General features: G+C 39.4%; 1 protein-coding gene across 1 annotated transcript; it reads right to left on the reverse strand.

The window, feature by feature from the left end:
• Positions 1-3966: 3966 nt before the first annotated feature.
• On the reverse strand, positions 3967-22792 carry LOC127574651 (cytochrome b5). The gene is made up of 5 exons (XM_052023858.1): positions 22615-22792; positions 10151-10279; positions 8012-8041; positions 6880-6911; positions 3967-6260 (listed from the first exon to the last, which is right to left on the reverse strand). The coding sequence occupies exons 1-5, from the start codon at positions 22738-22740 to the stop codon at positions 6179-6181; spliced, it is 399 nt and encodes a 132-aa protein (XP_051879818.1). The 5' UTR covers positions 22741-22792; the 3' UTR covers positions 3967-6178.

Here is a 22792-nt window from a genome sequence, read left to right on the forward strand (position 1 = left end):
CACCATTTTGTACGCAGACAATATCCAACCCCATAACTGGGGCTTTGGAAACAAAAAGCACATTAGGGAGGAGGTTATATTTAGATCAATCACAAAGTACATCCACTGTAAAATATTTTATTTATACACCAACTTCATTTTATAGAACAGGAGTGCCAAACTGAGGTTATAAGAGAGAAACCCTAGAATTTAAAGGCCTATTAATCTTGTATCAATGGTAGAGGAGTTACTTGTCTTAAGTTTTCAGTTCAAGTGCTCTGTATGTCATGACATGTAGAACTCTTTAAAGATTAGAGGCAGACTGTTCAGGAGTGACATCAGAAAGTAATTGCTTACAAATAGCTGTGAAACCACCATCGGACCAGGCTGGAGAGGCTGCATGGCTCACAGTTCCTTTGACCTTTTCTGGATTTGAAGATGGGCTTGGATGAATGAAAAGGAGAGGTTTAGCGAGGGAATACTAAAAAGGTGTCTAGGGATGGGGAAAAAGTGTTCTCAGAAGGGAGAAGGGGGAGACCAGATTGATTCAGCATATCAAAAGGTGTAGGATAGAATAAGGTCAGGGTCAGCTTCCACAAGTGAACACAGCAATATGGACAAAGGTTTTAAATCAATTGTGTTCAAGGATAGGAATCCAGGTCAGCAAGAGTGAAACTGATAGGCAAATGTTAGAGTTCAGAAATGAAAAGCTGGAGTTTATGGGGCATTGACAGATGAAGGCAAGTGAGGAGAGCAGTGGAACGATTAAGTCCAGAGGTGATGAAAGAAATTACTTAATTCACACATTAACAGGGCAGGAAACCAACAGTTTTGACAGTCAATACACATATGGTTCAAACATGACTGGCTTGGTTGTTCCATACAAGTGCAGAAACAACAATCTAAGGATTGTGGGGAAGAAAACAGAAGACTTGCAGACACAGTTGCTGCCAACCATTTACCACTTTGCCAACTGCACTCCAATCCTGAAGTTATGGAGGGAGTAGCTGAGGGGGAGGAGGTTTCACATGCTAGCAGGGTGTTGCAGGAGAACCCCCTACCACATGTGGGAAATTCACATGAAGTTGAAATAAATTGGTTCAGGAAAAAAAGGGACTCAATATTAGTTTTAAAAACTAAATGGATTTTAAAAAGTTTAAATGTTCCAAATCATTTAATACATGTAGTAGTTTAAGCATCAGAACAGTCAGAAGCATTGTCAGAAAGCCAATTACAACTTAGTTAAAAATCAAAGGTCTTAGTTTTATTGTTGATAAAACTTGTTCAGCTATCCTCAAGCACCACCCGTGGCCCCATCCTGCACCCCACCCTACACAAGATCCTATTATAGCTACTTCTACATGTACCATTTGTTTTTTCGTAATAAATTTTATAAATTGAAGATGGGTACCCCAAAGAATCAATAGCTACATAGCAAAATTTCACAAATTTAACATTTGCAAGTTGTGGAATACCCACAAACAAAAAGGTCTTCTCATCTATAAGCTCTCACTATGAAATATCAGGCTGGCATTATGCACCAGTTGCTACTGGAAGGAGTTTTAGGGCAAGCACGCTGTTATTTCACAAGCCAGCAATGAACACAGCTGTGGACTTGCCACTGCCTGTAAATTCTGGCCCATTATTTGATATTTTTGATTTCCTCACATGATCAGCCATGATCTTGATGAATGTCAAAACAGCAAAGGGCCAAATGGCCACCCCTTCCTATAAAATACACCAACAAAATAGGATTAGCATACCTCAGAGTCCAAAATGTTATGCTTTTGAATATTTAATATTCCTGGGGTCATAAATAATTAAAACTGGAGAAATTATTTCAGGTCTATGGACCTTAATAGTACAGGCGACCCCCATTTTACAGCAGATCAGATAATGAAAATTCACAAGTCACTAGCAAAATATTTGGGATATGGAATAAAAATCCACTTTAGAAATTTGTGAAGGTAAATAAACAATTCCTTCCCCCCCCCCCAACTAATTTATTCATTTCTTGACACATGCACAGACAGTTATGTGTGTTACGGGAAAAAAAAGGACTGTTTTCTAGGAACACACCCCCACCATGAGGTGGCAGTCGCCTGTATTGCAGTTGCTTTTGTATTTCATCCAAATGATGACCAAGCTTTTTTTTAAAAAAAACACATCTGCCACCTGCTGCTAGAAACCAAAACTACATGCAATCTCTGTTGATGAAGTAAACAAAATTTACTAAAAAAGGTTATCAAATTCAGGAACTACTTGCACAGGTTCAATAGTCATTTCTTACAATTCACAGTTCAGCCTATTAAGTGTAACGGGCATTTCATATCTCCTATTCCTTAGAGCACCCTATATAAAAATGTTGTAATTAATGTATGGAATTAGTTTAACATCTAGTGGCAAGATATAGTACTGTCATTTTTCCAATTTCTAAATTACACATTCCAGTGAAAGTTCTGTATTGTTAGAGATGGAATCTTTCAGATGGGATATTGATAGCTTTAGAGGAGTTTCACGCAGTATCTTAGCTGTTACGGACTCAGTGAAAGTCCCTTTAAGATAGAGAGTGTGTGTGTATGGGGCGTGCTTACGTCAATAGAAGATAAAGGACGTAATGATGTTGTTGAAGGGGGGGGGGGGGAGAAAAGAGAGAGGGAGAAAAAGAGAGAGAGAGAGAGAGAGAGAGAGAGGGAGAAACACAGAGAGAGAGAGAGAGAGAGAGAGAGGGAGAAAAAGAGAGAGAGAGAGGGAGAAAAAGAGAGAGAGAGAGGGAGAAAAAGAGAGAGAGAGAGAGAGGGAGAAAAAGAGAGAGAGAGAGAGAGAGGGAGAAAAAGAGAGAGAGAGAGAGAGAGAGGGAGAAAAAGAGAGAGAGAGAGAGAGAGAGGGAGAAAAAGAGAGAGAGAGAGAGAGAGGGAGAAAAAGAGAGAGAGAGAGAGAGGGAGAAAAAGAGAGAGAGAGAGAGAGAGGGAGAAAAAGAGAGAGAGAGAGAGAGAGGGAGAAAAAGAGAGAGAGAGAGAGAGAGGGAGAAAAAGAGAGAGAGAGATGCTAGTTTTCTCTATCGATTGATGAGAAACAATAACTGTCTGCCACTGAAATCCATGTATGGAAGTTGGAAGTAATCTGGTGGAGTTCACTTTGTTGCTGACCTGTAGAAGAAAACAGGTATTTGTGTGTGTGGACGACCACGATTCGGATGCTTTTCGGGGTGAGGAAGTCACTACCGAGTAAACACTGAAGGGTCACTGGGGTTCCATTGTGGAACATTTGGATTTCGTATTTACTCTCTCTATGTTTCTCTATGTCTACGTCTTATCTTCAGACAACAGTGGTTGTTGAAGAAGCCCTTGCTCATGTTTCACCTTATGGCTTGTGGAACTGAACTTTAAGAATCATTCCTGAACTTGGAGTTTGGGACTTTGCCACACACACACACACGAAGAGTTTAGTTTTGGGGTTAACGTTCAAGGTTTAACATTTTTGAATTCTAACATATTAACATTTTTACTTTTATTTTACGTATTATCATTAGTAGTGATTAATAAAATAGTTTTTAACACTGAATCATGCTCAGTGTTTCTTTTGTTGCTGGTTCGTGACATAGCTAATATTTCCCTCAACTGGATTAAGCAAGGCCTGTCCACAACATCCAAACAGGCTAGTAATATTCTTACCATAGCTTACAAATAGCAATGTATTTTCTTTAGCGTTGTCAAGGAGACCCTAAAAAGAATAATTTGTTTTCCCAAAGTGTGGCCTTGAAACTTATTTTACTTTAACAAATTATTTTAAAGCAATAAACTTTGTAAAGCAACACTTCTTAAAATTACAAGGAAGGTGCTCGATACTGCCCATGAAACAAACTCCACAAAGCATTAGCAGTGCAGGAAGGAAATTTGAGAAACAAAGTACAATGTGAACTGTTTAAAGGCACACAATTCAAATCTCACCTTCTGTTTCTGAAAGATAGAACAAGGGTGCTTTTAAAGTATTATATTACAGCATTTATTTACATTTCATCAGGTACACTGTTCTGTAGTAATGTTCATGGAAAATTACTTTTTGGCAAATATGCTTTGTTTTACAGCAACTGTTAGTTCAGAATGGCATTACTTTGCACATCACCCAAAAGGCATTGTCAAAAATCAAGACATGTTGAAGAACTTCAGCAATTCATCAAGAAAAACCTTCCAATGGGAACAATCTGATTATGATAATCAGACAGCTACAAGGATTATTCCCTCCCAAGTTACTTTGGCAACTCTTCTTAGTTAAATGTAATCACGTAAAGTTGTCCATTGGCTATTTTTCTCCCTCTGCATGCACCCCCTTCCCCTGCCAAAGTACACAGGATTTTAAAAAAGTTGTCTAACAACAGAGAGAACAAATGACAAATCAAATCCTATTCCTCATATGATATTCAAGCAGAACCCAATCTTAACCATCTATTGCAATAATAAAAACAGAACTTGCTAATCTTTCACATTTAGCAGTTCAGGGTCAAAAATCAATTGAATATTTTTTCTGATCCACACAAGTCTCATCTGTCAGACTACAGTAAGACCCACATACATAAATATCATTGCATCAATGCCCATTTGATACAATGAATACATATTATTTCCTTTATACAAAAGACTTTTGTGGAAAAAGTATTACTGAACTGCATTGAACCGGGAGCAATAAAATTCTTTGTAAGATATAGAACCTCTAGGCAAAGCCGCTGAGGTGCACAATTTTACCCAAGTGCAATTTTAACTAAGGGATTTATTCACTTGATGAATGAGAATGTGGAAGTGCGGCCACAAGGAATGGTTGCAGCAGACATTTAAAAAGGGAAGACCTGATGCTCCTGAGGGAAAATGGAATGATTATGGGGCAGTATGGGAAGACCATGAATTAGAACAGAGTACACATAACAGCATAGCTCAGTTAGAATAATTTGAGTAATTCTATCTAATTCTGTGAACAGCCCATTCATCACTATTAAAAAAGATACCCACCTATACAATTTGAATGCAGACAAAATCCATGCATTCATCATTCTGCATTCCCATAGAGATACATTACTCAGGTAAATGAAACAAGAATACAATGCAGTAGTCAATATCAAGCATTATTACTACGTGTACAAACTCTTGCATACAACATAGGCTCAGAAAATTCATGTTGCACTGATCTACAAGTTTAGCAGTGTTAATAGGTCAGTGTTCAAAATTAAATTGAATAGTTCAAAATTCACTTGACACTTTCTCCTAATTAGAAGGAGCAGAGCAAGTTATAATATTGTCAACATTTATTAAAAATCACAGTAGTATCAAAAGGCATCAAATGTATTTGAGTGGCAAAGTACAGATTATAAACCAAATGAGTAAATTTTCTTGTAACCGATACTAGGAGATAAAAAAGGGTAGGGGTCTGGGGCTATTTGTTACAATGGGATTTTTACTAACTCTCAAGGAAAATTCATGAAGGGGAGGTAAATTGAGGGATTATGGGTACTAGATGGGAAAATACAACAGCAGGTAGAAGTCACGCAGAGAATAAAAATGGCATAATCTAGCTAGGCAAATTCATTAGATCAAAACAAATATGATTTGTAACCACTGCACATAAAAACATCTATGTTATGGTCCTATTAATTAATAGAATTTCAGGTGCAAACCTATCCCTCAGGTTTCGTCAGTGTTTCCTGGGCAAACAACCAGCACTTCTCATGCATTCATAAGCAATTCATCCACAAAAGAACATTTTGGGCTCCAAGCAGTGGTCCTGGGGTAGGTTGCTAGGTGAAGATTAGCTTGAGCACTGGAAGTGGGCAATTGTCAGGACCATTACTTCCCCATAGAAAGATGCTACTCCTCCCCCCCCCCCCCCCCCCCCCCCCCACATACTCGAGGCTGGTACCTGCTATACTGCCATCTAATTTCTCAAGAGATTCTTCAGGGAAAAAAAAAGTTGGTTCCCTTATTAACCAATTTGAAGGACCCAAATATCAGCCTGGGGTGCTGACAAAATAGCATTCAGAGATATTGTCAATGGAACCAATACCTGTACAGAAATATGGGCATGCAAACATAACAATTTCTATTCCAAAATTCCTTCAGTGAAAGTAATAATTTGGCATTTCTTAATAAACTGATTTGCAACAGATTTCAAATCAATGCAAAGTAGTGCCAATATCCCTTCTGTGCGTTGTTCAGTGATCTGCGATGTAGATGCGATACAAGAGAGCCATAGTCATGCCTGCTATTGCTGGGATTATCCAACCATACCACCAACTGCATGAAAAGGAAAACAGACAGAATTAAAAACATAAAGGGCTGAACAAGTCCTTTCTTACAAAATCTAACCTTGTGCTTGCAGGTTCTTTCTACTGTAAGCAAACCATTGCCTTTCTGTTTATGAGTAAATGCAACGTCAAGTTTGAGAATAAAGAATTTATGACATTGGCACCATTTCTTCCCCCACCAAGGTGCATTGTTATGCCTAAGAACTTGCTTCTCAAACATTATAATGTACAGAGAACAAGTGTTTGCAATGCAAATGTCACATGGGTGCAAATGAATAAATCAAGTTTACCAGAAAAAAAGGAGTGAAAGAAATGAATTTGAAAGAAAAATATTAAAAAATTAATCCTAAAATTCATGGTATGGAGGACAATGTTGGTGAATTATTCAGAACCTGCAAGCAACCTAACAAATAAAACAAGTTTTTATTTATAGCCATGCAATAGCACAAATCAGAAGTCAGACCACACAGCAACATAAACATTGATAAACAGTACACCTCAAGCTTTGTTTATTATGGGAGGTTCAATGCTCCAATATGCTTTTTGGCAGAAAAATATTGATCATTAAAACAAGCAAAAAATTCCCTGATGGAGAGAGAAAAAAATACCTCAATTCGGCTGACTCTACAACAACTGGCTCCTGTAAGAGAAGGAAGGGGTCAAAGTTCATTAACAAGCAACAGCATTTCACCCAATTTAAAGAAAATAGAAAAGCCAACACGAGGTTTGGGAGTCGGGGGCAGAAAACAAAGAAAATACCTACTGCATGCACTCCACTCCCTTTTATGTTCCACATCATGCCAATTTTCTGTTTATATCGTAGCATTTAAAATCACTTGACAAGACAGCCAAATATTCCAGAAAATTAAATTCAAACTCACACTGCAAATAAGAATTCAGAATAATCCTCATTTTAAAAAAAGCTTCATTGGTTCTTCAAACATTTGTTTACCATTTCTTAGGAAAGGGAAATTGCTGTCATTATCCAGGCTGGCCCAAGTCTCCAGTCTCACATTAATGTACTCAACCGTTAACTGACTTCCAAGTGGGAGAGGATACCACTTGTCCAAGTATAGTGCTGTTGCAGAGCAGGCCAAATAGACAGCATTCCCACTGTCCCACCTCTGGGTAACCAAGGATGGGCAATAAAGGCCAATCACACCTACAAACCAATTTTTTTCTTCTTTTAAAATATAAAAAAAAATTGTTGTCTGTGATTCACACACAAGACAATTCTCCACTTTCCAAATGATTTCGTTTTCCATTCTCCTATCCCTCCCCAAAATCTTTGAAAGCAGTGTTGTGTTGTAGTAATATGAAACTGTTGTTGCAATGGCAATTGTATTTTGCACCAGTGCATCAAATTTCCTCTCAGGCCCTGCATGAAGTGTAATAAAGGACTGGCATTAATTAAATTGGGAGACCAAAGAACATAGGGGCCATGCTTTTTCTTTGCACCACTTTGACCTAATGTTCAACAGATCAAAGGCACCTATTGGCAATAACCAGAAATGAAGGAACCTACAAAGGATGCAGTCATTTAAAACCAAGTTGCATTGGAACAAGAACAAACCAGCGGGAAAAGGCCACTTGGCTTCTTAAATTAGCCTCATCATTGAATACGCTCACAGCCAAACTACCCCAGGCCTCATTTCCTCTTTCACACCAATTCTCCAATCTTTCAGAATTGTTTCTACTTCCGACATCCTTGTTCCAACAGAAAACAAAAGATCACTTTACCTTTGGCTTTACAAAAGCACCTCTGTCATCCTGGTAGAAGAAAATGAAATAAGTGATTAAAAAAAAAGTGTATAATACTTTAATCCTGATTGAACTGTGGGAAGCACAGTAAGCAACCTCAAGAACAGACAAAGTTTAGTAAGTTGGACAAGTGGATTTACATGGAAATTTAGTGTAGAGAAACACGAGATGATAGGCATTTGCGCAAATTAGAAAGCAGTACATAGAAAACCTAATGGAGGGCAGAAGTAGAGGATTTGATATCAATGATGCAATTAACACAGCAAAATGATTCGTACATTAATTTCCCTGTTGATTGTGCCTGTTACTGCAATTCATGGCCTTTTCAAAATAAACCATATCAATGTAACAATTTCCACTGATTAGTTAGTTGTCAACTAGACAAAACAAATTTAAGGAGCATCATAAACAGCAAGGATAGGAGGATTTTTTTTTTGAAAAACTACTGAAAACTGTTGTTAAGACAATTAATAGCCTTCCAAAACACAAGCTGTTTTTCAATATTTTAAAAGAAATAAATGGAAATTAAGGGATAAGAGGAGAATGGGACTAAAGAGCCAGTTCTTTGAGACACCACAATGGACTGAATGGGCCAAATGACCTTTTCCCCCATGTTGCAAAGTAATATTGATTCTGCATTGCAGCAGTGCTAAGTGTCACAGACATGAGAAAGAAATATTGCTATTAGACTTCAAAGAACATTTAAACTAAAACACTTTCTAAAACAGAATGCATTCAAATTTTTTCAGTGAATTAAATGCATACAGTATAACCAGCCATTCTCTGTCAACATTAGGGAATTCTAGGAACTTAGTTGGCTCTCTACACAATGTCACTGTTGCACTTGGAAAACAGTCCCCTAAATGATGAAATTGTGCTTGAAGTATATACACATCATTGAATAACAAATCTATTTAATATTTGGCCAATAATTCCAGCCTCCAAGTCAGTAAATTGTTATATGGGGCAACATCAAAGTCACTAGATAAGTGATACTTCTGGAGGCAGGTGACCAAACTGCAAGTCAGCAAGGAAGCACTACACTATGCATCTTTTTTTTTAAAACCTCAAATGTCAAACTGAGGCTCACTTACTTTCTGATGGATAGAGAGTTCTGCCTCCAGTGACCAATTTTTATATCTTCTCCCTCCCCCAGAAGAAAACAAAATTCACTAAATAAACAAATTATTAGACTCTGTCGGACTTTGCTCTAATGTTAGATGCCAAATTTCCAACATCACTAAACAGCAACACATTAAATACACCTCACTAGCTATATTCTTGCAAACATCCTATGTGGCGAAATTAACTATACTAATGCAAGCCTTTTTTGTTAAGACAGTCCCATCACCAGAGGTCTTAGAGTAGATTGTGAACTTAGATATCTATATTTAAATTTTCTTTTAAAGCTACCACATGGAAATATTTATAGCAATCAAAGAGCGTGAAGGCAGTTTGCCCATTAAGTACCATGGTTGTTACAGTGTGTTGCTCTGTCAGGGCACAAAGTTTGAAACCTCACCCACATTTGATAATCTTGGCCAGAGGAATTTCTCTTTCACCACCCCCCAGCTTATGCTCCAGAGAAATGGAACACAGCTGAACCCTCATTGGTATCATTCTTAGCTCCAGATTCTCAAGTTTTGCTTGCTTTACTTTTGTTCTTCACCTTATGTAGACCAGCTCATCCAAACTCCTGTATCAGCAACTCGCACTTAACCCCACTTCTGCATTACTGAACCACAGATTCCTAGCCACAGTTCCTCAAAATTAAATTCATAATTTTTGCATTCAAGTTTCAATTTATTTCTGTAACCTTCAGGTAAATAATACAACTTCTAAACACCATTCCAATAATGCTGACCTTCCACATATCACCTCACTTTGCTTCATCACTGGTGTCAATTCATTCAATCCCCCAAGACATTCATTGTGGGACAGTCCCCCAATTCTCACATTCTCCCCTTAAACTCTGACCAGCTGGAAAACTCTTAATTTCTTTCCCTCGGTCTCTGAAGTGTCATTATTCTACTTAAGAGCAAGCAATGATCGTTGCATATTTAAGTATAGTTTTGTTTAATCTGTGTAGCATTTTTGAGAAATTATTACAGAACTCACAGGGTGAAGCTCTCCTATGAGGTACTGCTTGGTCATTTCACGTGCATCAGTAGAATGTCCAACATCTTCAAAGGCTTCTGTAGCATCACCTCCTGCTTGTTCTTTCAGCACCTCTTCTCCACCTGGATGCTGCAAGACATGAAATAGATTCAGGATTAGTCATTTAATAGAATGATCTGCATTTATAAATGCCTCTTACCTCCCCTTCTGGATGGCCCAAAGCCTTTTTAAAAATTACTGTTTCAACATCAAAGAAAAAAAACTGGCAATTTACTCAAAGCAAGCCTATGATGGCCAGAAAACCTTTCCTCCCTCCTCCTCCTCCCCCCCCCCAATAACATTTGGTTGAAGGTTAAACTATTGTCTGGGAGAGTGGAGGCAACTCCTGTACTTCTCCCCTTTAAAGCACTACCAAGAAAAAAAACAAACAGCACCACCAGACTTTTTAATATCCGCTTGAGAAAAATGGGACCTAAACTCTCATTCCCTGATAACATCAAGGAAACTGCAGATGCTGGAAATCTGAAAAAAAAAACAGAAAATACTAGAAACACTCAACAAGTCAGGCAACATCTGTAGAAAGGAAAAACATATTGTTTCACATTCAAGACTCTTTATCAGAACTAGGAAAGAGGAACAAATTAGTTTACAGTAGCAGAAAAGGTGTGTGTGGGATTAGGGGGTGGGGAGAGAGCGCAAGAGGGAGTGAGAGCGTGACCAAAAAGAACCTCTCCGATAGGCTGGGCACATCCCACAGCCTTATTCTTTAAAGGAGGTACAACAGACAAAAGGAGCATGCTGTGCTTTTAATTGCAACATTAGGTCTCACCCAGTCAGAGATATTCCCTCACCACCTTCTTTAACTACTGAAAACTACATTGTTTTCCTTTTCCTAGTTCTGATGAAAGGGCCTCTTTCCTGAAAAGTTAAAATATATAGCATCCTTCTGACCAAGACTTACTTGCATGACTGGATACATGGCACATCCGTTACACTAGTCAGATCAAAACCTGGTGCTGAGGTTCATTTAAATCCAACCAGCAAGCCAAAATAAATTCAAGAAATGCTATACTTTTATTCCTGATGTAGAAGGCCCACGTCCCATTCAACAAGGACCCTGTACACCTGGAATACAGGCTTTACTGATATAGTGCAGTATATAATAATAATATAGGGCAGGCACTGTAGTGTAGCAATTAGTGTAACGCTATTCCAGCACCAGCAACCTGGGTTCAATTCCCGCTGCTGTCTGCAAGGAGTTTGCACGTTCTCCGTGTCTGCGTGGGTTTCCTCCAGGTGCTCCGGTTTCCTCCCACATTCTAGGAAGTTGCGGGAATGCTATGTTGGCACCAGAAGTGTGGCGACACTTGCAGGCTGCCTCCAGAACACTATGAAAAGATGTATTTCACTGTGTGTTTCAGTGGACATGTCACTAATGAAGATATCTTATGTGGTTAATGCACTTCTGGTGCTAAATGAATCCATGCACAAAATTGGTTATTATGTTGTTATAGAATTACTAGGCCTCAAAGCAGCATTTTAAGAAAAAATCAGACATTGCACAGGAAGGCAACTGAAATCGCTAAAGTTTGGCTTTACATGCACATACTTTCCAAAAGCCAGTAAGAGGAGAGTATCGTAAAGCCAGATATCAACAAAACAGAAAATAGTAGTAGGTCATTCAGCCCACCTTTACTCAATCCCTTTGGCATTAAGAAATACATCTACCTCCTTCTTGAATATGAACCTAATGGGAAAGAGAAATTTTAAAACAAGGATGGGGAGAGAAAGAGAAACATGAAGTGTTTTTCATTTTATTTGGCTTTATCTATCTGATCACCCCAGTTCCTCCACTTCCCATCCTCCTCCTCCTCCCCCCCATTCTCCCCCCCCCCCCCCCCAGCAAATTCCCCATAAATGTGTTAAATCCCACCCCAACACAAACAAGCCTGCTTCTAAATTTAAACACCAGCAGGGTAGGAGCATCCAAATAACCCCACACTGGAGAGATTGGTACATGAACATTTGGAAAAATGAGGGGGGGTGGGGTCAGATTTAGTCAGACATTTAAATATTAAATGTTAGCTCCCGCGTTTCCAAGGTCAGAGAAGCCCTAAGGGGGACTAAACGTTGGCAGAACTAGTGGTCAAGTCCTTTTTAGAGCAATGCTTGGCGGGGGTGGGGGGGGCAGGCCGGGAGGGGGTGGATTGGGAAGAACTAGAAAGCTCCTCCTGCCACAGCCTCAAGCAAATGTTTTGCTGTGATAATCCTATTTGCCCCCCCAATGGCAAAAATGAGAGAGCAAGGAAACCATTTTCCATTTGGAAGCAATTTGAAATATACTACCTGAAAAAAAGGTAGCAGAATCCAACTTTAATGACTAAATAAAAAAGGAGGAAGTTGGGCAAGTGCATTAACCACGATATTAGTAAAGGCTGTATTCTAGGTATACAGGGTCCTCGTTGAAATGAGCTTCAGTTTTATTTTAAATAAAACATAACAGTTCTCAAACCTTCTCATTCTCCCCACATCCACATAAGGGGAAAAAGAGTTGCAATGTTTTAAACAAGTCCATTCTTTTTCCATTGGACAAGCAAAGACAAAATAGAGCCAATGCCCTCCTTCTGTGCTGCATGTTTCTGTAGGGAGCCATCTTCAGAAGGCAAGAAATAGCCTTTTGAGAAGAGATAAGTGATAAATTCTTACAATTTGGGATTCAAAAAGGAATGACCCAATTCCTTGGGTGGTTGTTTATTTTGTTCAAAATATGCCTGACAGAGTCATGTCAGGATGACAGAAACAAACCTGAGTCCACAGTGTTATCAATCACTCAGTTACAGTCAGAGGAAACCCATTTACCCACAGGAAGAACATGCAAACTTCACATAGAGGTCATGATAGAATCCTGCATGCACCAAGTAAAATGGGCTATAAATTTTAAGATGAATTCAAAGAAACTGAACAGCAGAATCTCAAAATTGATTTGCAAAAACAACTCAAGTTTCTGGTAAAAGCTACAACATCAATAAGAAAAGGAATTTAATAGAAACAAAATCAAATATAGTGCCTTCAAAAGTGAACAGTTCAATGCAGTTTTATGATGTTTCCATTTTGAACAGCACAAAATATCTATGAGGTCAGGCAAGGAAATGCACTAACAAGACTTTGTTGTTTGAATTCAGAATTGGGCTTATACATAGAAGAGGGTAGTGGTGGAAATGTTATTCTGGCTGGAGAATGTGAACAGTGGTGTTCTGCAAGGGTCAGTGCTGGGACCTTCGATGGGTGGACACAAAAATTAGTGGAGATGTAGACAATGATGGAGGTTGTCAAAGGATACAGCAGAATCTAGATAATTTACAGATACCGGCAGAGAAATGGCAGATGGAATTTAATCTGGGCAAGTGAGAGGCATGCACTTTGGGAGGTCAAAAGACAAAAGGGAACATTTACAGTTAATGGCAGGACCCTTCACAGCATTAACATACAGAGGGATCTTGGGGTTCAAGTCTATAGTTCTTTGAAGGTGGCAACACAGTAGATAGAATTGTAAAAGCATATGGTGTGCTTGGCTTAATTGGTTGGGGCATTGAGAATAAGAGCAAGGAAATCACATTGCAGCGATTTAACTTTGGTTAGGCCGCACTCGGAGTGTTGTTGCCAATTCTGCTCACCCCATTACTCTTTCCAAAACTTCCACACATTCCTGTACAGAAGATTTTTTTTCAAATATATAAATACACAGTGGTAGGTGCCTGAAGCAGGCTGTCAGGGGTAGTGGTGGAAGTAGACAGGATAGCAGCATTTAAGAGGATTTTAGATAGATACACGAGTACACAGAGAATGGAGGGATATGAATCGTGTGCAACCAGAAGAGATCTTGTTTAATTTGGCATCGTGTTCAGCAAAGACATCACAGGCCAAATGGCCTGTTCCTGTGCCGTACAGTTCTATATTGTAAGAGTAAAACAAACTTCCCAGCCAAAAGAGATTTAGCTCAGTTCTAAATTTGAAATATCTTTTACACAAGGCTAAACCCAGATGCAGAATTAACATTTTAAAACAAAATATAGATCAAAGTACACTTTAGATAAAATCCAAAATATCCCAATAACAAGTCCAAGGTCCTTCCCAGTGCCTCACAACCAACATTTACTGAAGGATGATTACTTAGCATTGCAAAGGATCAGCAATAAACATTAACTTTTTCAGTACTCTACACCACAGAAATTCAAATGCAAGATCAAATCTGGATCCTAATGCAATCTGTTAGTTATTAATAATGATGTTGAAATCAAGAGAGCTTTCCACCCATTTCTCACAATGGCTTCAGGACATCTTTAAAGGGAGTTGAAACTAAAATATTTTACATATTTCACTACTGTAGATGTAGTTCACAAAGAATTCAATGTTTTTAATGACAGATAGACATTGCAATGGGAAAGCAGTAATACTGAAATTCTGGAGGAATGAGGTCTGTTTCAAAAAATAATATTCTTCATCTAAAGCCCTTTGTATAATTCAAAACTGCCAAGTGTGTCATGTTTACCTGGAAACCCATTCAGATTGTATATTCCCATCCAAACATTCAAAAACATGGACATGGTCTAAAAGATAAACTAATTTTAGATTCTGCTGAAAGCAAAACATTAAATTATAGAAATAGCTAACTCTTAAAAATAATCAATACTTTTAAATAAACTTTTAAAAGTTGAATCCAAATGTTGATCCCATACCACTATATAGTTAAGGAGATGATAGCACGTTTCATCTATCCTCACAACAATTTCTGCTCTTTTATGTTCTACACTTGGAAATGGAAGTATCAATAATCTAGACAAAAGAGTTCTAACTTCTGCCAATTAAGAAAGATAACAATTTAAAAAAATGCAAAACAAGTAAAAAGCCATTTATCCAAACCATGCCCAAGAGATTCAGTTAATGCATTTCTGCACAGACTTTCCAAATTTAATCTCTTCGTGGAAGTCAAGAAAATGATCAGAAAATGCCATAGATTGCTAAAAGGCAGTAAAATGGGCACAATTATAAAGTACATTATTCAATGACTAATGACGTTTGGTTTTAAAATTAAGCTATCCAGTAAGTCAGCCTAGGCATAGTATTCAATTGTTTCTAGGTTGTCCCTTATGCTAATGAGATATCAACAATAAGTGTCAGCCAATATGTTGGAGTTGGGTCATTGCAGCTAACTGCTTATTACACATAGTCAATTTGCTCAGAAAACAGTTCTCCCAACTAAGCCAGAAAATAAATGATATTTATATGCCAAAGGCAAAACAAAAAGTCAATCTTGGTCACTTACAGCAGTATATAAAGAAATCACTAAACTTGGAATTACCCTAAATGACAAAAAGGTTTAGAAGTCGAATTCCAGCATTCACTACATCAGTGGTTTTCAACCTGCGGACCCCCAGAACATGTCCTTGTTAGATGGCGGACCCCCAAAGCCCACAAAATCAACCAATCGATAATTCATGCAGACAACACTTAAATTACTGCACATAGGCCCTATTGAAATAGTGACTATTTCAATCACTGATAATTACCAGTGGTGTCTTTCAGTGTTCAGTTCAATGTGAAGGTTGTGCCTGTTTTGCACTGCAGAGTTTGTCCAAACGTGGTGGTATGTGCGACAAACATATGCATATATGTCATCCCCAATATTCAGTCTTGATCTGTATTTGGTTTTCATGGCAGTGACTGCAGAAAATGCTATTTCGCACAAGTAAGTGGTTGCAAATGGTAACAGAACATTGACGGCTTTGTTGATGAGCCCACCAGGGGATCAGCTGTTTTGGATTGGGTGCTGTGTAACGATCTGGAGGTGATTAGGGAACTAAAGGTAAAGGAACCATTAGGAACTAGTGATCACAATATGATTGAGTTCAGTTTCAAATCTGAGAAGGAGAAGCTGATAACTGGTGTATCGATATTTCAGTGGAACAAAGGAAATTACAGTGTTATGAGAGAGGAGCTGACTGAAATTGATTGGAAGAGTAAGCTAGCTGGAGGGACAGCAGAGCAGAAATGGATAGAATTTCTACAAGAAATAAGGAAAATGCAGGATAGATATATTCCAAGAAAAAAGGTTTTGCATGGAAAAAAGGCACAAATGTGGATAATGAGAGAGGTGAAGGCTAAAATAAGAGCAAAAGGGAGGGCATACAAGGAAGCAAGAATTAATGGGAAAACAGAAGACTGGGAAACTTTTAAAAGCCTGCAGAAAGAAACTAAGATGGTCATTAAGAAAGAAAAGATGAATTATGAAAAGAAGTTGGCAGATAACATTCAAAAGGATACTAAGTTTTTTTTAAAAACATATGAAGAGTAAAAGAGAGACACTGGTTGATAAAGGACCAATCAATAATGGTGTGGGAGAAATTATAAATGGATAATAAAGAGATGGCAGAGGAATTAAATGAGTATTTTGCATCGGTCTTCACTGTGGAGGACATCAGCAATATACTATATAGTCAGGGGTTTCAAGGAATGGAACTGAGTTCAGTTAAGATTACTAGAGAGAAGGTGCTAGGAAAGCTAAATGGACTAAAGACATAAGTCTCCAGGACCTGATGAGGTGCATCCCCGGGTTCTGAAGGAGGTGGCTTTAGAGATTGCGGAAGCACTGGTGATAATTTTCCAGGAATCGATAAACTCCTGCATGGTTTCAGAGGACTGGAGGGTCGCAAATGTGGTTCCGCTGTATAAGAAAGGTGGGAGGCAGCATAAAGGAAATTACAGACCTATTAGTCTGACATCGGTGGTGGGAAAGTTATTAGAATCGATCCTCAAGGATGAGGTTATGGAATACCTAGAGGTGCAAGGCAAGATAGGTCCAAGCCAGCATGGTTTCGTGAAGGGAAGATCCTGCCTGACCAACCTATTGGAGTTTTTTGAGAAAATCTCAGGTAGGGTGGATAAGGGAGAAGTTGTAGATGTTGCGTATTTAGACTTTCAAAAAGCCTTTGACAAGGTGCCGCACAAGAGGCTGATTAATAAGATGAGAGGTCATGAAATTACAGGTGGGATATTGGAATGGGTGGAGCACTGGCTGGTAGGCAGAAAGCAAAGGGTGGGAATAAAAGGATCCTATTCTAGTTGGCTACCAGTTACTAGTGGTGGTCCACAAGGGTCAGTGTTGGGGTCGCTTCTTTTTACTTTGTACATTAACGATTTGGATGATGGAGTAAATGGTTTTGTGGCTAAGTTTGCAGATGACACCAAGATAGGTGGAGGAGTAGGGAGCATTGAGGAGACAGGAAGATTGCAGGGAGACCTAGCTAGTTTAGGAGAATGGGCAAGGAAATGGCATTTGAGATTCAATGTTGAGAAATGTGCCGTTGTATTTTGGAAACAGAAATAAACGGGCAGATTATTATCTAGAAGGGGAGAAAATTCAAAGTACAGAAGTACAAAGGGACTTGGGGATACTCGTGCAGGATACCCTAAAGGTTAACCACCAGGTCGGATTGGCAGTAAGGAAAGCGAATGCTATGTTGGCATTCATTTCAAGAGGTATAGTGTATAAAAGTAGGGAGGTGTTGATGAGGCTCTACGGGGCACTAGTGAGGCCTCATTTGGAATACTGTGTGCAGTTTTGGGCCGCATATCTTAGGAAGGATGTGCTGATGTTGGAGAGGGCTCAGAGAAGATTTACGAGGATGATTCCCGGAATGAAAGGGCTTACATATGATGAGTGTTTGTCGGCTCTTGGACTGTACTCATTGGAGTTCAGAAGAATGACAGGGGACCTCAAAAACGTTTAGAATGTTGATAGGACTGGACAGAGTAGATGTGGCCAAGCTGTTTCCCTTGGTGGGTGAGTCCAGGACCAGAGGGCACAGTCTTAGAATTAGAGGGTACAGATTTAAAACAGAGTTGAGGAGAGATTTCTTTAGCCAGAGGGTAGTGAATTTATGGAATTCCTTTCCACATACAGCAGTGGAGGCCCGATCATTGGAGGCATTTAAGGGGGAAGATAGATAGTTATCTAGTTAGTCAAGGTATCAAGGGATATGGGGATAAGGCCAGAAATTGGGGCTAGAAAGGAAGTTTTGTTTTGCTCATGGAGCTTTTTTTTTGCTCATGGACATTCCCCCATTTCTCATTTCTTTTTCTCTTTCTTTTTGGAGCAGACTCGATGGGCCGAATGGCCTACTTCTGCTCCCTTATCTTGTGATCTTTGCTGGACAGCAGCGTATACTGCTGGGAACATGCTGTCCAGAATGACAACAGTGACATTCAGTTGAACTGCAAGCACAAATCCTGTCAGATGACAGTTCAGCCAACTCTTCTTGTTCACGTCCAGTTAAATCAGTAAGCATGTATTCAAACGGATTTCGAATCCAATCAAACATGCTCGTGTCATCGTCGCCGAAATACTCATGGAAATAATGTGACAGCTGTTGAATATGGTTCAAAACGGTGCTCGCAATGGCCTCTATCTTAGTCTTGTTCACTGTCAGAAAGTCAGCCAGCAACGGAAACATATCATAGACACCTTGCTCACATCTTCCCTTCCAGATACAGAGTTTTTTCTGGAAGGCATTGATTTTGTCATGCGTTTTCAGAACATTTGAGCCAGGTCCTTGCAATGATAAGATTTAAGCTGTTCAAAATGTTGAAAATATCTTCAAGATAAGCTAATCTGGCAACCCACGTCTCATCTGTCAAGAGCTGTGCCAAAGATCCGTTATGCTCATTTAGAAAAATGAGCAGTTCATCTCGCAATTCATATACACGCTGCACAACGCTGCCTCATGACAGCCATCTGACTTCTGTATGTAGCAACAAATGCTTATGCTCGGCTTCCATTTCACGGCATATGTTTTCAAACAAATGATGATTGAGCAGCCTGGCTTTGATAAAGTTAATGATTTTAATGCACGTGGAAAACACATCCTCAAGATTTTCATCCATATCCTTTGCAGCCAAAGCCTCATGGTGAATCATGCAGTGGGTTGCTGCTACATGTGGAGCTACTTCTTTCACTCGTGCGACTAGACCCGACTTCCGTCCCATCATTGCAGCAGCACCATCCGTGCATACTCCAATACACTGTGTCCACGCCAATGCCGGTCATACAAAACAAGTGTCAAGCACACGGAAAGTTCTTCACCGGTTGTACGCCCTGGGAGCACCTTGCAAAACAAAGTCTTCCAAAGCCTCTCCTTCCCAGCAATATCGAACATAAACCAACAACTGCGCAGCACTGGCAACATCAGTACTTTCATCGAGCTGAACTGCAAATCTGACTTGCTGAAGACGTGCTATCAGCTGGCTCTGTATATCTTCCGCCACATCGCCAATTCTTCTGACCCCAAGAAGAGATTTTAAGTGTTCTTCTGACTTCATTGAGCAACCCTGCTATTTTATATTGTCTGTCCTTAATATCCATTAGCATACTTGACTGCATTTGTCTATGAGATGAGTACCTGCAAATATTGCAAATGGGGTGAACTGTTTGCCATGAAGGCATTCAGCCTCTGAGATGGCATGCAAACAAAACCTTTTCACTGTATCTCGATACATTTGACAATAATAAACCAATTACCAAATGTTAATTCAAGCTACGACAGATGTTTGTTTGGCTTGAAAAATGAAGGCAGTGCATGGACAATGAGGAATAACATTCATATTTTGGCAAGACTTGAAGCTGATGAAAATCCTTACTAATTAAGTATTTAGTTCTAAATAAGTCCCATTTCCAATGTCTGCCTGGCACTGTCATGAACCAGCAACAAAAGAAACACACCGAGCATGATTCAGTGTTAAAAACTATTTTATTAATCACTACTTATGATAATACGTAAAATAAAAGTAAAAATGTTAGTATGTTAGAATTCAAAAATGCTAAACCTTGAACGTTAACCCCAAAACTAAACTCTTCGTGTGTGTGTGGCAAAGTCCCAAACTCCAAGTTCAGGAATGGTTCTTAAAGTTCAGTTCCGCAAGCCATAAGGTGAAACGTGAGCTAGGGCTTCTTCAACAACCACCGTTGTCTGAAGATAAGACGTAGACGTAAAGAAACATACAGAGAGTAAATACGAAATCCAAATGTTCCACGATGGAACCCAAACGACACTTCAGGGTTTACTCGGTAGTGACTTCCTCACCCCGAAAAGTATCCGAATCATGGTCGTCCACACACAAATACCTATTTCCCTCTACAGGTCAGCAACAAAGTGAACTCCACCAGATTACTTCCAACTTCCATACATGGATTTCAGTGGCAGACACAGTTATAGTTTCTCATCCATCGATAGAGAAAACTAGCAGGCTGGTGTCTCTCTCCCTTCTCTCTCTCTCCTTCTTCTTCAACAACATCATTACGTCCTTTATCTTCTATTGACGTAAGCACGCCCCACACACACACTCTCTATCTTAAAGGGACTTTCACTGAGTCCGTAACATTACCGTGTTATCAGACAGTGGAATGGCTTTCAGTTTTTGACTGGATTCTTTTCCCAGTACAACTTCGCACATATCTACTGCTGCAGGCAGTATAAGCTCTTCTCCAATTGTGTGAGGCTTTCTGGAATGTGCTATTTGTAATACTACCAAATATGATGCGCGAACAGCCTTCTCATTTACAGTGGCACAGGCTGTTATTTTGCCTTACTGCTTGAGGTACAGCTCCTTTTGCCGCTCAAAATATCCCTTCGGCTTACTGGCAATATCTGGATGCACTGTTGTTAAATGGCACTTCAATTTCACTGGTTTCATTGCATCGTTGGACAGTGTTTGCAAACACAACACAGAGGTTGTTCCGCATTTGTCCCCACTGCGATGAAGCCATGTGAAATGTATTCTGGATCGTACTTGCGTTGTTTTCTCTTTCGGTCACCCTTATCCCCTTCGTCCTCAGAATCTTCCCGTTTCTGGTCAGCTTTTCTCTTCAGAAATGTCTCCATACTCAGCAATACACGATGGACAGTTTAATTACTATTACTGATAAACAAAATTATCAAAACTAACCTAAAATTTACATGCTTGCACACTTTTTGTTTAACAGTGATGTCACTGTGGCATAAATACATGGTAAGTAAACAATATTATTAAGGCACACCAACAACGCCACTCAGTCTCACTAACACTACAGTGCACAACAGAATAGTAGTGAGTAGTGAACACTACTGACTACACAAATCGAATATTAAGCGGCAGCTTACCTGAAGGGAACACCTTCGAAGTCTCTAGGATTGTCGCCTATAACAGATAGAATAGATATGGCCGATTTTCTGAATAGTGGAAAACTGGAGCAAGCAAGTAAGCTATGTCTTTGTAACAGGTCGCTTTTCCATTTTTTTCTTGGCTTGCTCGCGGACCCCCTGGGGTCTGCGGACCACAGGTTGAAAACCTCTGCTCTATCTCACGCTGGGTGTTGTAAGGTCTATAGTATAGTCCCAGAGCGATTGCACCTTTCTTGTTTTTTTAAACTCCACCCACGTTGCCTCAGTGGATGAGCCCTCCAGTACGTCGTCTGAGTGCAGCCATAACATTCTCTCCGAACTCCTACTCCATTCTCCCTCTAATCACGGATCAAATAATAGAACTCAGTAGAATCGACTGTTTGGACCAGGAAAGTGGATATTAACAAAATACCCCAATTACTTCACCAAAAACAGTTCGTGGTATTTGTCAGCCAACTGTTTAAAGGTTATTTCCTTAGTCAAATCACAACACCAAAACAAAATCAAACCAAACCCTTTCTGTGGACATGTGGAACGGAGGGAGGTGGCACATTTCCAAGAGAAAAGTGTTAGCGAAAGCCAACTTATGTAAAGGAAGATACTGTGATATTTCTCCTTGCCTTCAATGGTATTTTACTGGCAGATGTACAGAAAATAAAAATAAGTATCAGTTGTGACTCTACCGTACCCAAGTATAGATACAGCATTACAAAAGGATAAGAAAAAGCAGGGCCAGATGAGTTTCAGCGCGTCAACTTTCGCAAGTCATTTACCTTCCATTGACCTCAAAACGTTAACTCTGTCTCTCCACAGCTGCTGTCTGCCCCGCCAAACGTTTACAGCATTTTATGTTTTATTTTAGGATTTTCGGCATCCTAAGTATTTTGTTTCAGGAAACTTGGAGCAGGATTTGGTTTGAGTGCAACGAGATATTATATATACATATATTACTCTCTTGTATCACCCGCAAACGTTCAGTAAAGGAAAACTTACTCGTCCATTAACGTCGTAAAGCGTTTTCCAAAATGGCTAAGATGCAGCACAGCTGGAACAGATACTTTAAAAGAACCATGCAAATCCCTTGCGGTTACAATTGAACTTCCAGATTACAAATTTCAGATTTATACTGTGAATTGATATAACGCACTGCACGACTGCTCGAACATTACTTCCACGTAAAGTAAATGTGAGGACCGGGGTGGGGAGTTGAGGAACAGGAGTTGAAGGAAAGCTGAACATTAAACAAAATACCTGATCCAGAAATTTGGTCACGTCATATATTTTGTTATTAACGTGAATCCACGGGCTGTTGCCAATGTTGTGCTTCTTCAACTCTTCCAGCCGGTAATATTTCACTTCCTCCTTACCCTCAGCCATGTTACTTCAACCAAGTCTAGTAACTTACACTCTGCAAATACCAGTAGCTCAC

The sequence above is a fragment of the Pristis pectinata genome, chromosome 9 (assembly GCF_009764475.1).
Source record: "Pristis pectinata isolate sPriPec2 chromosome 9, sPriPec2.1.pri, whole genome shotgun sequence".
Classification (NCBI taxonomy): Eukaryota; Metazoa; Chordata; class Chondrichthyes; order Rhinopristiformes; family Pristidae; genus Pristis; species Pristis pectinata.

Excerpts from the sequence above, each read along its gene's own strand:
- LOC127574651 (XM_052023858.1), bottom strand. The coding sequence starts at position 22,740 with ATGGCTGAGGGTAAGGAGGAAGTGAAATATTACCGGCTGGAAGAGTTG. Across the intron at positions 10,280-22,614 it reads TGACCAAATTTCTGGATCAG|CATCCAGGTGGAGAAGAGGT; the intron begins GTATTTTGTTTA and ends CATGTCTTGCAG. Across the intron at positions 8,042-10,150 it reads TCATAGGAGAGCTTCACCCT|GATGACAGAGGTGCTTTTGT; the intron begins GTGAGTTCTGTA and ends TTCTTCTACCAG.